This window comes from Penicillium argentinense, assembly GCF_028826775.1.
Source record: "Penicillium argentinense strain IBT 30761 chromosome Unknown utg000010l_segment0_segment0, whole genome shotgun sequence".
Lineage (NCBI taxonomy): Eukaryota > Fungi > Ascomycota > Eurotiomycetes > Eurotiales > Aspergillaceae > Penicillium > Penicillium argentinense.
This window is the reverse complement of record NW_026622669.1, coordinates 2,086,174-2,102,312: the sequence shown is the minus strand read 5'-3', so window position 1 is coordinate 2,102,312 and position 16,139 is coordinate 2,086,174. Positions and strand designations below refer to the sequence as shown.

Here is a 16,139-nt window from a genome sequence, read left to right as displayed (position 1 = left end):
TTTTCCGTCCAGACTACTGCTCAGGCCGAAGTAAGAAAGGTCTATTTTTTGGGACTGTACCATCTGCATTACGGATCCTTCAACCATTTGGTTATCCCCAACCATAAGTGGTACATTCGCAATTTCAGCGTTCCTGGCACCAGCAGCTTAGATATCGATGTAAATCGCGACTGGACGTCACGCTTTATCATATATCGCCGAACCCGAACAAGTGCGAGAGATGCTATGCTTATTATTAGAAAGCATCCCACGTAGGAAGGTCCCAGTTAGTTGTCGAGAGGTTGATGTTACAATTTTGACAATCTGCAAAGTCTGCAAAGAACTCCGGTGGCGACAAGGGCTTGCTCCAGAATTACTTCCAGATCAAACTCCCGACAACACGAGGTTCAGTGGCCTTATTTCCACCCGGATCTTTGCCGACCCTGGAAATATTTTTGTCTTCACAATAACTGAAACTTTCTTCCTTCGTCTCTCTTCGTTGGGCATGTTGCGGTCAACCCCGATACTCTCTATTCATCCGGCTCGTCTTTTCAGTCGGAAATGATAGAATCCACAGGAGCGCTGATAGTCAACTAACCTTGTTTTGTAGCAAAGCAAATATCTATGCCATTCATTTTGACCAGCGATAGAAACAAATGGTCCAACAAATGATTCTCGTGTCAATAAGATGGGAATATCAGAACTTCCTCGCTTCGCTTCAATGGATTCCACTGTTTGGTGAGTAAAGGAACACAACAGTAAACCTAGACGGAGGAATTCACCTGCAAATATTGCTCCGTGATCTTCAAGTGCCCAAAGGTAATTAATGTACTCATTCAAAAAAGACTGGAATGTCCGCCAGAATCTCATGAGTAAGAAATATATTGCAATACCCGCGTATCGACTTCTCTGCGTAACTGATCCTTAGATTTCCAACAGGCCGACCCGATATTATATACGTGCTCAATATCACGCCCCGGCCTTGTTGCCGAACACTATTTTGTTTCTGCGCGACCAAGTCGAAGAACTTTCTACCATCTGCCCAATGTCCGGGTCGGTATGAACGTGGATATCTCGGTGCTGACTTCGGCGCACCCTTGGGAAATCTATTGATCTCTCTCTTGGAGAACGACGATTGACTCATACCTGCAAGAACACCGTCATCTTTAACGCGCAATCTACCTCAGGCGCTACAGCAAGCAGAGCCTGGAGGATCGAACGAGCCAATCATCCGCCAGTCCTCGTGCATTACAGGACTGTTGTTAAAACTGACCGATGCCTTTCTATAGAACAAAGCACAGATTGATCGTATGTTGTGCTTGATGTACTTGCAGACTATCTGTAACAAAGCCTCAGAGAAAGCGAGTTACAATGAGAATTTGAATGAAGTAAATGCAGACCTGTGCTAGTCAGTTTGGCGCTCCGGCGAGGGCAGCAAGGATGCCAGATAAGGGCCAATTGAAACGCAGTCTTCTAGCCTGCCATCCAGAGCGCCTCGCCTTGGGCAATGGGACAAAGGCACAGGACACGGGAGAGGGGAAAAGTGGATGGGAAACATATTTCAGTTCTGCCTATGGGCAGGGTATAAGTCTCCTTTTTATAACTGACGATTTCTCTTGAGCGAATCGCCCCTTTCGTAACGTTGAAAATTCTCACTGGTGTGAAACGAAGTTCCCGTCGTCCTTGCACCTAACCCACATATCCATTCTCTCCAGACCTCCGGCAGTCTGTATCGTACGAGAGAGCGAGTAGAGAGATCGAGAGGGGGATAATAGAGAGGAGGAAGTATCGATCCCCTTTGAGAGAAGCTGCTGCTTATCTACAGGAGGCTGCAAAGATGATGCCTCCGATAAACATGCTGCTAGCTGAGAAGACGGTGTGAATGAGTCCGAGTCTGGTGTCCGCGCTTCGATAATAGAGGCATCCATGGCTCGTACGGCAAAGATAACGTGACCAGAAAGGAGATCATGAAGCTGGCGAGCAATCTTTCTAAGCTGTTCATGAGCCTGATAACAATGAAGATCAACCGCCTGATGGATATCCTTCCGGAGGACACTAAGACGGTCGGCAATAATAGGAAGCGTCTGCCGGAGCTGAATCTCCTGAGGGGTCTCCGTACAAAGAGGGGACTGCCGTATTTGCTCTGCAAATGCAGTATAGTCTTCTCGTGCAAAGATAGGGTCATCCCACATTGAATGCCGGGGGAATTGCGCCTGTAGGAGAACCGAGTCCTGGAGGATGATCCGTAGTTGATTCAGTAGCTGCAAAAAGCCTTGGGCTGCCATATCATCTCGGTCTTCCTGTTCCTGACTAGTAGCCCCGCTAGGTGGCTCATTTGTAGGATCGTTGGACGGGAACCAGGCAAGCCACTGATCGATCCATGGCCAGAGAGCTCGTACGAGGGAATCTGGAGGTTGAATTTTGGTCGAGGAAGATAGTAGTTCCCAATTGCATCAGGCTGGAAACCAGCCATAGAACGAAGGAATTTCCGCGGCAGATGCGTCAGATAGCATTTAGTTAAGGCATCCTGATTCCATTGACCAGCACGGCGGATCTGGTTCTCTTCCACGCCTTCTAGCTCGGCTTGTTTTGACCCCTGGGCTCGGCCTGCATGTGTCTTCTTGTCGGTAGAGAGATTGATTGCCTTATAGACCTCATTGGCCCATTTCAGCTGGATTTCGTACGAGATTGGCTTCTCTCGATCTGAGCCCTTGAAGAAGTGGAAATTATACCACTCTGGCTGGCTCCGAAACCGAGGTGGCGACTCCCCTACTATCTGCCAGCGATAAAAGAGATAAATTGCCGCCTGGCTCATCGTACAAAGGAGAGGATCCTGATGGCGCATTACCCCCATATACTGCAAGCGGCCAAACTGGTTAGTCTTTCCATTATTCATAATCATGATCATTGGCCAACAGGGGGTCGGTCCTTCGTTGGGTAAGGAGATAGTGAACAGGTCAGGAAACTGGAGTTGCCGGCGCGATTCTCCAAGAAGGAGCATATTGTGACTGAAAAGGAAATCCACGGCCGTGCGAAGATAGGACTCCTGAGCTTGACGCTTTCGATGCCTAAGATCTTTTGTTCGCCATCCTTGCCAACAGTATCGTACGAAGTCCTTGATTTTATCCTTGGAATACCAATCCTGCAGGGTGCCTGTAGCTCGGTCAAGATACTGCTCGCGCTTTCGCTCGCTTTCCTTATGTAGTCGGCCAGCCATCAAGGTGGAAACAGCATATCCACGGGGGTTAGGGAAGCTATTCATTCGTACCAATGATTTTTTGGAGCTTCCAGAGGTCCACAATAGCATTGATATATTGAGTGATTGAATTGCTTCCCAGGGTTTGTTCTACCTTTGATCCATCTGGCCGTGTACGATCCTTCTTATATTGAGAGGACCGAAGAGGTCGATTAAGAACCTCAGTGTCAAGAAAGTAGACAAGCTTCTTCTCTGTGACTAGTTCGCCGTCTGGGAAGCCCTGCTTTTTGCAGAAGCTCTGTAGCATCTCCTTAGCTTCTCGTACGAACTAGAGACAAGGTCACAAGGGTGTTCTTTTACCTGCCATTCCTTATGCTTGTTAACATAAGCCTTTGATGTATTCTTAGGCGGCTGGCTTCGCATGTAGTGTAGGGCCTTGATGCTGTGGAGGTTTAATCGGTCCTGGAGCTCAATCTGCGCTAGCTCCTGGGTCTGTGATGATGGAGGAGAGGAGCAGGGAGTAGAAGGTGATGATAAAGCCATTTTTGATTAGGTTCGAAATAGTGTTCTCTCTTTCTCTCTTTCTCTTGATGATGAGATGCGTGTAGGTAGGAGTAATGACAAGAGAGGAACGAACGCGACGCGGAATTCACACAGTAACCAGCTGCCTTTCTTACCAGCCTTTCTACCGCCTATCCCCATCATCCCCTATCCCCCCCTTGATTCATCGTAAGGTACTGTCATAGCCCCGTAAGGGCACGTACGAAGCTATCCCTGGCTTCAGGATTACTGCCAAGATTTCGCAGGCTCGATCTGCGGTCAGATATCTTGCGCGGGATGGGGGTCAAATGGGTGGGTGCGGTCAGATCTGGGGTCACGTGAGATTTCGCGAAATTTCGTGGGCGTGGATACATTATGTATCTCTCTACCCAGCGCTGTTGTCCGGTTTGTAGCCACTACCTTCAATGCATTGCCCCATACGATGAGATATGAACTCCTCGGAGCCAATAGGCGCCTCCCAGCACCAGCGGGTACCTCAAATTAGGGTTCCGGGCCCCAATGACCATCTACAATGTACTTCTGCTTGCCCATCGCTGATCTAGCATTGACGTGGCACTGTGCAGCCATTTTGTCCTACCGGAAGGCCGTAGCAGATGGGACAGGACAGAAGTGCGAAAACTCTACGCAGCAAAGCAGATCCAAGCCTCAGGAAGTAAATCGTACCTAGGTACGTCGCATGTGTGCAAACTGCCATGCTCTCAGGGTTCCCCAGACTTCCCGTCGGCCCCGGCCGCTATCTTATCGCTGCCGGTGTGGGAATCGCAAAGCCGCCGGAGAGCCCCGACGTCAAGTTCTCCGCTTCCACCCCATAACCACCACCTCTGCCATTCTTCCCTTCCATACTCCCCAAGACATAACGGAGAGCCGCAACTAACTGAATATACTCCAGGAGGTAAATTGGTACATTCATCAACCAAACAATTCCACGCGCCGCGAAATAAACCCCCACCATGGCGCCAATCCTCACGTCCAACCCGACTCTCACACTGGTCCCGGAACCATTGACACCAACGAACTTCGCTCCATACGGCACAGCAATTCAATCGCCTCTTCCACGCGATTTGAGTATTGCTGTTCAACCTTCTTCTCTACCCCCACACAACCCGGCACCCGTACTAGCAAACCAAAACTCCGCCTTGAAATACAGTCCCATCTCGCCAATGCTGGACACCTACAAAAACGGTCCAAGCGGTCAACCTTCCGCAACCAGAATGACCATGTTCTGTTGCTTCCCGCGCAAACTACGCACCATTGGCAGCGGCACATCCGAGAAGGAGGCCTTTGACGTGCGCATTCTCGAGCGACACCCCTACACCAACCAAACCTTCATTCCAACCGATCTATCGAGTCACAGCAAGGTCGGAAATGGAGACGAAGAGCCTATTTTCTTGGTTGTTGTTGCGCCGACATTGGAGGGGGAGACAGCGACAGCGAAGAATGAGGCTGGTGAGACTATTACGATTAGGGATCCGCCTGATCTGCGCAATGTGAAGGCTTTCATTGCGCGCGGTGGCCAGTCTGTTACCTATGGTGTTGGGACTTGGCATGCGCCGATGGTGGTTTTGGGTCCGCGCAGGGTGGATTTCGTCGTTGTGCAGCATATCAATGGGGTTGATGATGAGGATTGCCAGGAGGCGGCGTTTGGAGAGGGCGTTGTTGTTGATCTTGGGCGGAGAGGCCAGTATGGTCGCAAGGAGCAGGGCTCGGCTAAGCTTTGGACCGCGAAGCTTTGATAAGTGTGTTGTACCATGTATATTCTTCCACTGATGCATCTTAGTTGGAGATTGGATTGAACAAAACGAGTCTGGGTATTGTATATATTATATATAGACAAATATTCTACATGAGAGCATTTCGAAAAAAGGGCCAATAGCGAGACCAAGTAATGTCGTGATATAGATCAGGACCGATGTGACGTTCGCGGTACTTCATCTGTCGTGCGAGACGAAGACGCCTCCTCCCTTATTTCCTGGCGCATTCGCCTAGCCAGATCCAGGGTTTCTCGAGGAAGACCAGCCAGTTGGGCAACCTTGAGAGCATGCGACTCACGATTGACGCCCTTTCGCAGACGATGCACGAATGAAAAAGCACCGGATGGCATCTCTTTAACATCAGTACAGTATCTTTCCAAGTGCTCGAACGGCCGCGTCATATCTGCAAGCGAATGGAAATGCGACGCAAATAGGGTCCGTGACTGATTATGATAATGTAGGTGATGGAGACAGGCAAAGCTGACAGCCGTGCCGTCCTCGGGAGTTGTTCCTCGTCCGACTTCATCCATAATGACAAAAGACCGAGGAGTCGCTTGCTTCAGGATAGCAGCGGTCTCCAGCATCTCCACCATGAAGGTCGATTGGTCACGGAACAGATCATCAGCCGCGCCAATCCGACTGAAGATTTGGTCGACAATCCCGATTTCGGCGTAAGCGGCAGGCACATACGAACCCACCTGCGCCAGAATAGTGATCAAAGCGTTCTGTCGCAAGAATGTACTTTTGCCTGCCATGTTCGGGCCAGTGATGAGCCAGATCCGTTCTTGGTCACCGAGAAAACAGTCGTTGCTGACGAAGGACCGTCCTTGTTCTTCCAGGCCGAGTTTGACGGTTGGATGTCTGCCGCCCACGATTCGATGGGAGGTTCCGTCATTGAGGATGGGCCGGACCATTTGCTGTTCTTGGGCTAATGTTGCGAAAGAACAGGCGACATCGAGTTCATCCATGACCGCTGCGTTGCGCCGGATCTTGACTAGGTTTACGATTACTTCCCGGCGCAGATGTTCGAAGATGGCTTGCTCCTCTTGGCGAATTTTAACGCGGACACTCTCCATCGTATTTCCGAGTTCGGTCCAAGCAGGAAGATAGAAGGATCGGGTGGATTTGGTCGAAGAAACGTTGCGCGTGACGCCGAGTTCCTCGAGCGCCTCCTGGGAAACTTTGGCTCCTTTGACGTGGCAGATGTGGCCCAGGCCGGGCGTCCATTTGAGATTCAGCGCAGAGGATCCTACAGAGTCACGAAGGTGTTGAGTCAAGGAAGCCTTATCGCCCCATAGGCGTTCGATCTCTGCATGTAGCTCGTTTAAGATATCACTTGCATCACGTCTCATGATCCATGTATCAACCAAGCTGGGATCGGAGTCCAAGGAGGCTGACCGGTCACTGCTTTTGGTTCTGACTTTTTTCGGCAACGTCGCGAGGTCATTGGATGTGCCTTCGTTCAGTGTGACTTCTTGAGCCAAGTTGGCTGCCTCGGTGGCAGTGCTCTCTTCGATGCGTTGCTTCTGGAGAAGTCCTTCTTCATCAATGGCAGCCAAAATCTTTTCCGCAAGGGCGATTGGCCCATCCAAGTGAAGTCGAGCGATCATGGAGCTAAGACTGCGCTTGGCATCGGTTGATGTAGAGCATAAGAGCCTCTCATGATCGGTCAAAACTTGTCTGACTCCTTTCGAGGCTTCGATGGCCCGAGAAAGACAAATCAAGTCGTCTGGGTCACCTTTGCCGAGAGCAAACTTTTGCACTAAACGTTGAGCATCGTAGCTACGTTTTAATAGCTGAACCACGCTATCGCGGAGGTCCTCATTCGCCATGAGTACTGAGACAAGATCAAGTCGCTCGTTGATAACCTGCCTAGATGTAGACGGAGAAGCTAGAAAGATGCATCAGTAATGAATTGTACTTCAATATCGTATAGCATGATGAACTCACTGAGTCGATCTCGCAATAGACGAGCACCACTTTTAGTAGAAGTTCTGCGCACGGCATGAAGTAAGCTGCCTTTTCCAAAACCATCTCGAGCTGTTTCCAAAATCTCCAGACCCCTCAAGCTATTCCGGTCGATGCTCATTGATTCGTCGAGATGTCTGCGACGTGGAGGTTGTAGTTTGAGATTCAACCCTTGCAGCTGCAGACGGATGTACTCAAGCAAGCTATATCCAGCTGCAACTTCTTCTGCCGTGAAAGATGCGTGCGTTTCTTTGGGGATAGGGGCTTCTAGCATTGGTTCCCACTGGGTCATTGGGTCGAATGTTTCTGGAAACTGGAAAAACGTCACAAGACGATGCTCATGCCCAACCAGTAACTGAAGCTCTTGTCCGATGAGATCCTGCACCTTTTGGTCGACCAGGATTTCCCGAGCCCCGATCCTAGTGATAGCAGATGGAAGCATTTGCATCGTCGTGAGTTGGGTGAAGAAGTCACCCGTCGATAAATCTAGCCAGGACAGCCCGACACTCTGAGACACGGAGGACAATATGTGTTGGGAGGATAGATCCCTAACATTGTTCCGAAATTTCTCTTCGAGAGAGGGGACATCGAGATATATCGCCAAAAGAAAGTTGTTCTCTGATGGATCGATAAATTTCTCGTCGATTAATGTGCCTGGTGTGATGATCCTGGCGACTTTTCGATCAAACATGAGGCCATTTGACCTGGCCTTGTCTTCTACTTCTGGCGCGAACTCCTCACTAATTGCCACATACTTGTTCAAATCCTGGACAAGCATTTTGAGGTATCGATCGAGCTGGAAGAAGGGGAAGCCAGCCATGGGAACCGGCCCGGCACTGGTCTTCTTGGTTGCAAGCTTCATACCGAGCAAAGGGGCAAATTCTTCGGCTTGTTCGAAGTAAAGCTACAGATGAAAGTGTCAATAAGTGGAGTCTAGAGAAGAGACAGAAACTATTACCTCGTAGAAGCCCCCGACTCGTGTTAGAACTACACAGTTCTTGAACTTCTGCATATTGTTACGATGGCCCTGTACCACTGTCGGATACTGTGGCGCATCGTCGACACCATCATCATAAGCCTCTAATTTCACAACGCCTTGCGGAAGATCCTTCAATTTGGCTGTAGACTTTGTCTTCGCGCCTCTTCGTTGTTCGACGGGCGACGTGGCGCTAAGAACGGAAGCGTGAACTGGTGGGTGACGCGTATGGTGGCAGATGGTCCGATGGATGTGATACTGGTTGGATGGAACGACCGTAAATCTCACTGTCGAGTGCCAGCAAGGTCTCCAATGCGTAAGAGCCCTGCCATTGAGGCGCATCGTTGCGACGCGAATACTCGCTGGGCGGAACGGTTCTGCCGCCCACCTTTACGGAAGCTCCCCTCGTTCCGCCTTCGCGCCACCGAAATCTTCCCGACAAGCAAACGCTCTGCTTGAGAACCACCACCATCTCATCAACCCTGGCCTCCATTTCTCCCCAACAAGTCAGCCAGCTTGCGACAGGAGGATGAGCCAGGCTTGTGAGGCCAACTGAACTTTCTCAATCGCTGGTTTTCCTAAACGCGGACGACTCTGAGCTCGGTGCATTTTGGCTGAACCGAGTCGCGACTCACTCGTTTTTACCCTTTTGATTACTTTCTCGACACGACAACACCCCCACCACCAAGATGGCGGACCAAAACATCTCACAGTACAAATACTCGGCTATGTCCAACCTGGTTCTCCAGGCGGACCGTCGTTTCATTAGCCGCAACAACGATGAACCCACCGGAGACCCCGAGTCTATCGCCGGCCGCATCGGTATTAAAGAGATGGGCTCCCGAATCGCGCGTGACGATGCCCCCAAATCCAAGAAGAAGACAACAGGCCCGGTGGATCTTGAGCGAGGATCCATTCGCGAAGGCGAAGATGTGCTTTTGCGCGAACAAAAGAAGCGCCAACGTGGCCAGGCCGCACAACTACGAGGACAGGGTATTCTCTCAGCATCTGATGCTGTTGTCGAGGGCCTGAAATATCGCCCACGAACCCCCGCGACACGAGCCACTCACGACCTCATCCTTACGATCACCGGAAGCCACCTTGGCGATGTCCCCCACGAAGTTATTCGAAGTGCCGCCGACGCCGTATTAGAGCTGCTTAAAGACGAGGAAATGAAGGATTTTGACAAGAAAAAAGAGATCGATGACCTTCTTGGCAGCTCCATGAACCCGAAGGAATTCAACGAGCTCGTGAACCTGGGCAAGAAAATTACCGACTACGATGCTCAGGATGATGACGAGGGTATGGACGGCGACGGTATGGACGAGGACGATGCCGAACTCGATGAGCGTCAAGGTGTCGCCGTGGTTTTCGACGAAGGAGACCAGGATGACGATGAGGAAGGACCGGGCACAGTGAACGAAATCCGGGATGAAGATTCCGATGAAGACGAAGCAGACGAACAAGACGAGAAAGACGTCGACGAACCTGCTGCCCAAGAGCTCGATGCCGGCGACGAAATGCTTATCGACGGTGGACTTGGCAAGGATGACAAAACTGGGAACAAAGCAGGATTGAAGGTCCCCGCCAACGAGATTGATGCTTACTGGATTCAGCGTCAGATCGGAGAGCTCTATCCTGATGCCCACACTCAGCAAGAAAAGACAAAAGAGGCCCTCGAAATCCTCGGTGGCCAGTCAGAGGATGGATCCGAACGACCCCTCCGCGATGTTGAGAATGACCTCATGGAGTTGTTCGACTACGACCATCCTGATCTCGTTGCTAAATTCGTCACCAACCGTGATAAGGCAGTCTGGGTAACCCGCTGGAGACAGGTTGCTGAAGATGCTGATGCGCGCAACCTTGTGGAAAGTCAAATGGTTGAAGCTGGGCACCGGGCGATTCTTGATGAAATCCGTGGCAAGGCCGCTCGTGACGATCTCGCCGCACGACCGGAAAAGAAGATCAAGATGGACTTAATGGATCTCGACATTCCATCAGCGCCTGAACCCGAAAAGAAGGCCAGCGATGAAACCGGCCTTGTTGGCGGTCTGCAGCCCAAGAGACTGATCAACCTCGAGAACCTGGTCTTCTCCCAGGGTAACCATCTTATGACCAACCCCAACGTCAAGTTGCCCCAGGGATCAACGAAGCGCTCGTTCAAGGGATACGAGGAGATCCATGTTCCCCCTCCCAAGGCCACCAAGAAGCCCGGCGAGAAGAACCTCCCGGCCACCGAGTTGCCTGAATGGGCTCGTGTGGGCTTTGGAAGTGCCAAGGAGCTCAACCGAATCCAAACTAAGTGTTTCCCGACGGCCTTCAACGACGATGGTAACATGCTTGTCTGTGCCCCCACTGGTTCCGGAAAGACCAACGTTGCCATGCTCACGATCCTTCGCGAGATTGGCAAAAACCGCAACCCTGAAACTGGTGAGGTCATGCTGGATGACTTCAAGATCATCTACATTTCCCCCTGAAGGCTCTTGTCCAGGAGCAAGTCGGAAACCTTGGGAAGCGCCTGGAGCCCTACGGCATTCGCGTGTCAGAACTGACTGGTGATCGTCAACTCACCAAACAGCAAATCGCCGATACTCAGATCATTGTCACCACCCCTGAAAAGTTCGACGTCATCACTCGCAAGGCTTCCGAGACTAGCTACACCAACCTGGTTCGACTTGTTGTCATTGACGAGATTCACTTGCTGCACGACGACCGTGGTCCTGTTATTGAAAGCATCGTAAGCCGTACGATCCGCCGGACCGAGCAAACTGGCGAGCCCGTCCGCATTGTCGGTCTCAGTGCTACTCTTCCCAACTACCGTGACGTCGGAAGCTTCCTGCGCGCCGATCCCGAGAAGGGTATCTTCCACTTCGATGGCTCATACCGACCTTGCCCTCTGAAGCAGGAGTTCATTGGTGTGACCGACAAGAAGCCTATCAAGCAATTGAAGACAATGAACGATATCTGCTACAACAAGGTCATGGAGCAGGTTGGCCAGAAACGCAACCAAATGCTTATCTTCGTCCATTCGCGCAAGGAGACTACCAAGACCGCCAAGTACATTCGGGATAAGGCAGTCGAGATGGAAACAATTGGTCAAATCCTGCGCAGTGATGCTGCTAGTCGTGCTATTCTTTCAGAGGAGGCCGACTCAGTCGATGACGCTGGTCTGAAGGATCTCTTGCCCTACGGTCTGGGTATTCACCATGCTGGTCTGAGTCTTGCGGACCGTGATTCCGTTCAAGCTCTCTTTGCCGATGGAAGCATTCAAGTTCTCGTCTGCACAGCCACCCTGGCCTGGGGTGTCAACTTGCCCGCACATACCGTTATCATCAAGGGCACCCAGGTGTACTCGCCCGAGAAAGGTAGCTGGGTTGAACTGAGTCCTCAGGATGTTCTGCAGATGCTTGGACGTGCGGGTCGGCCTCAGTATGATACTTTTGGTGAAGGTATTATCATTACTTCCCAGGCTGAAATCCAGTACTACCTCTCGCTTCTGAACCAACAACTCCCGATTGAGTCTCAATTGGTCAGCAAGCTTGCGGATAATATGAATGCTGAGATTGTACTGGGCAACGTTCGAAACCGTGACGAAGGTGTTGAATGGCTTGGCTACACCTACCTGTACGTCCGAATGCTTCGCTCGCCTGGTTTGTACAGCGTTGGTGCCGACTATGAGAATGATGAAGCTCTTGAGCAAAAGCGAGTTGATCTGGTCCACTCGGCTGCCACTATTCTTGAGAAGGCGGGCCTTGTCAAGTATGAGAAGAAAACAGGCCGCCTCCAAGCAACCGATCTGGGTCGCATCGCTTCTCATTACTACATTGGCCACAACTCGATGCTCACATACGCTCAACACCTTCAGCCTTCGATTACCAGTATCGAGCTTTTCCGAATCTTTGCTCTCAGTGATGAGTTCAAGTACATTCCTGTCCGCCAGGACGAAAAGTTGGAGCTTGGCAAGCTCTTGGGTCGCGTGCCTGTCCCCGTCAAGGAGTCGATTGAGGAACCTCATGCCAAGATCAACGTTCTGCTTCAGGCTTACATCTCTCGCCTCAAGCTGGATGGACTTGCGTTGATGGCAGATATGGTTTATGTTACTCAGTCAGCTGGTCGTATTATCCGGGCGCTTTTCGAGATCTGCCTGAGGAAGGGCTGGGCCTCTGTGACGAAGACTGCTCTCGACCTTTGCAAGATGGCTGAGAAGCGTATGTGGCCGACAATGTCTCCCCTCCGCCAATTTAGCGGCTGTCCTAAAGATATTCTGCAAAAGGCTGAGCGTATCGACGTTCCTTGGAATAGTTACTTTGACTTGGACCCTCCGCGCATGGGTGAGCTTATGGGGATGCCCAAGGCTGGCCGTGTCGTTTGTGATCTTGTTTCAAAATTCCCTCGCCTTGAGCTTCAGGCACATGTGCAACCGATCACCCGCTCCATGCTCCGCTTCGAACTGACCATCACCCCCAACTTCATTTGGGACGACTCTGTGCATGGCGCTGCTCAAGATTTCTGGATCTTGGTCGAGGACTGCGACGGAGAAGAGATCCTGTACCACGATCGCTTCCTTCTTCGGGGAGAATTTGCCAAGTCTGAGATGAACGAGCACCTTGTCGAATTCACCGTTCCAATTACGGAGCCGACGCCCCCCAACTACTTCATCTCTCTGGTGTCCGACCGTTGGATGCACGCTGAGACCAAGATTGCCGTTTCGTTCCAGAAGTTGATCCTTCCTGAGCGCTTCCCCCCTCACACTCCCGTGCTGGACATGCAGCGTGCCCCTGTCAAGGCTCTGAAGCATCCTGAATATCAACAGCTCTACCCCGATTGGGAAAACTTCAACAAGATTCAAACGCAAGTCTTCAAGTCCGTTTACGACTCGGACGACAATGTCTTCATTGGAGCTCCTACTGGAAGCGGTAAGACTGTCTGTGCTGAATTGGCCCTCCTGCGCCACTGGTCAGCCGAGGGCAATGGCCGTGCCATCTACATTGCTCCATTCCAAGAGCTTGTAGATCTGCGTCTTGCTGACTGGCAGAAGCGTTTGGGTAACCTTGTGGGTGGTAAAACCATTGTCAAGCTGACAGGCGAGACAACGGCCGACCTCAAGCTTCTTGAGAGTGCCGACCTTGTCCTGGCCACTCCCACCCAGTGGGATGTTCTTTCTCGCCAATGGCAGCGACGCAAGAATGTTCAGACCGTGCAGCTGTTCATTGCCGATGAGCTGCACATGCTGGGTGGCTACGGTGGATATGTGTACGAAGTTGTCGTTTCTCGTATGCATTACATTGCCCTCCAGACGGAGAATGAGATGCGCATCCTCGGTCTGAGTGTCCCTCTCTCCAATGCCCGCGACATTGGTGAGTGGATTGGCGCCAACAAGCACACCATCTACAACTTCAGTCCGCACTCTCGACCTATCCCTATGGAATTGCACATCCAATCCTTCACCATTCCGCACTTTCCCTCCCTCATGCTCGCAATGGCCAGACCCGCCTACCAGCAAATCTTGCAACTTTCTCCCGACAAGCCTGCTTTGATCTTCGTTCCTAGCCGCAAGCAGACTCGTGCTACCGCTATGGATCTTCTGGCTGCCTGTGCCATGGATGATGATGAGGATCGATTCCTAAACGCTGACGTGGAAGAGCTTGCTCCGCTCCTCAGCCGCGTCCAAGAGCAGGTTCTTGCTACTTCTTTGACGCATGGTATCGGTTATTACCACGAGGCACTCAGCGCCTCAGACAAGCGCATTGTCACCCACCTGTTCAAGATTGGCGCTATCCAGGTTCTCCTGGCCTCCCGTGATACCTGCTGGGAGTTGGATGTGACCGCTCATCTGGTGATCGTCATGAACACCCAGTTCTTCGAGGGACGTGAGCACCGTTACATCGACTATCCCATCAGCGAGATCCTTCAGATGTTTGGCAGGGCCACTCGTCCGGGTCAGGATAAGATTAGTCGTGGTCTTCTCATGGTTCCCGCCGTCAAGCGCGACTACTACAAGAAGTTCCTAAACGAGGCCATGCCAGTGGAGAGCCACCTTCAGGTTTACCTCCATGATGCCTTTGTGACCGAAGCCAGCACACGGACTATTGCTGCGACCCAAGATGCGGTTGACTGGATGACTTACACCTACTTCTATCGTCGACTGCTGGCGAACCCCAGTTTCTACGGTTTGGATGATGTGAGCCACAAGGCTCTCAGCGAGTTCCTGTCGGATCTCGTTGAGAACACGTTGAAGGAGCTGGCCGAGGCCAAGATAATTGATCTGGACGACGAGGATGATAGTGTCTCCCCCCTGAATGCTGCTATGATCAGTGCCTACTACAACATCTCGTTCATCACCATGCAGACCTTCCTGCTGTCGCTCTCTTCCCGCACCAAGCTCAAGGGTATTCTGGAAATCGTCACTTCCGCCACTGAGTTCGAGTCTATCCAGATGCGCCGCCACGAGGATCACATCCTTCGCCGCATCTACGAGCGTGTGCCTGTCAAGATGTCCCAGCCTGCTTTCGACTCGCCTCATTTCAAGGCATTTGTCCTCCTGCAGGCCCACTTCTCCCGCATGCAACTCCCCATTGATCTGGCCAAGGATCAGGAAGACGTTGTCCGCAAGGTCCTCAATCTCCTCAGCGCCTGTGTGGACGTGCTTTCCTCGGAGGGTCACCTCAATGCCATGAACGCCATGGAGCTGTCTCAGATGGTGGTTCAAGCCATGTGGGACCGCGATACCCCCTTGAAGCAAATTCCTCACTTCTCTCCCGACGTCATCCAAGTTGCCAACAATTTTAAGTACGTATTGCCCTATTTTCTTCGAAGTCATCTTATGATACTAACAGTAGCCGAAGAATTAATGATATCTTCGAGTTTATGGAAGCTATGGATCCTGAAGAGAACCAGGATTACGCCGCTCTCGTCAAGGGTCTGGGACTCAACAACAAGCAGCTGGCACAGGCTGCCGCCTTCACCAATGAGAACTATCCCAACGTCGACCTGGAATTCAACGTCGAGGACCCCGAGAACATCACTTCCGGCGAGCCCGCCTATCTCAAGGTCAAGATTGAGCGCGAAGTGGAGGAAGACGAGGAGCCCAACACTACCGTTCACGCTCCCTTCTACCCCAGCCAGAAGATGGAGAACTGGTGGTTGGTCGTTGGCGATGAGAAGACTAAGAGTCTACTGGCGATTAAGCGAATTACTATTGGGCGCAAGCTGGAGCTACGTCTGGAGTATGTGGTGCCTTCGCCTGGTGAGCACGAGCTCACGCTGTATCTGATGAGCGACAGCTATGTCGGAGTGGACCAGGCTCCCACATTCTCCGTGAACGCGGCGGAAGGAATGGAGGAGGATGAGAGCGAAGAAGAGGATGAGGAGTAAATGATCTCCGGAATTTTGTGTAATAATAGTTTTTATGGCGCTCTCTTCCTAGGATACAAAAGGTGTTTTTGTTCTATTCTACTTTGTCTTCTACTGTAATTTATCCGCTGCTGCCGCTGCCGCTGCCTCGGGCTACCCAAAGATCTGCATACCCCGAAGGATCTCCGGTGAGCGCAGAGTGGAGCCCTCCCCCGCATAAGAGTCACATTGCATCACGCCCTTGTCTCGCTCTCCTCACTCCCCCATCTCTCTTCTGCCTACTGTCTGCATTATCTCTATCGGATCTGCAGCCCTCATTTTTTCGTTATAAACCTATCGATTCTGGGTTGAACAA

General features: G+C 51.5%; 4 protein-coding genes across 4 annotated transcripts; 2 read left to right on the top strand and 2 right to left on the bottom strand.

Annotated features, from left to right (window-relative positions):
* Positions 1-1,631: 1,631 nt before the first annotated feature.
* On the bottom strand, positions 1,632-3,718 carry N7532_010473 (short-chain dehydrogenase; the record flags this gene model as incomplete). The annotated part of the gene is made up of 4 exons (XM_056622964.1): positions 1,632-2,301; positions 2,379-3,132; positions 3,248-3,473; positions 3,536-3,718. The coding sequence occupies 4 exons, from the start codon at positions 3,716-3,718 to the stop codon at positions 1,632-1,634; spliced, it is 1,833 nt and encodes a 610-aa protein (XP_056470380.1).
* A 968-nt stretch (positions 3,719-4,686) lies between these two features.
* Positions 4,687-5,469, top strand: N7532_010472 (ureidoglycolate hydrolase; the record flags this gene model as incomplete). The annotated part of the gene is made up of 1 exon (XM_056622963.1): positions 4,687-5,469. One exon carries the CDS (start codon positions 4,687-4,689, stop codon positions 5,467-5,469), a length of 783 nt encoding a protein of 260 aa, XP_056470379.1.
* Positions 5,470-5,636: 167 nt separating this feature from the next.
* On the bottom strand, positions 5,637-8,773 carry N7532_010471 (mismatch repair ATPase MSH1; the record flags this gene model as incomplete). Its single annotated transcript, XM_056622962.1, has 3 exons — positions 5,637-7,378; positions 7,438-8,359; positions 8,414-8,773. The coding sequence occupies 3 exons, from the start codon at positions 8,771-8,773 to the stop codon at positions 5,637-5,639; spliced, it is 3,024 nt and encodes a 1,007-aa protein (XP_056470378.1).
* Positions 8,774-9,120: 347 nt separating this feature from the next.
* N7532_010470 (ATP-dependent RNA helicase BRR2) lies at positions 9,121-15,805 on the top strand (the record flags this gene model as incomplete). Its single annotated transcript, XM_056622961.1, has 3 exons — positions 9,121-10,861; positions 10,888-15,220; positions 15,268-15,805. 3 exons carry the CDS (start codon positions 9,121-9,123, stop codon positions 15,803-15,805), a joined length of 6,612 nt encoding a protein of 2,203 aa, XP_056470377.1.
* Between the last annotated feature and the right edge of the window lie 334 nt (positions 15,806-16,139).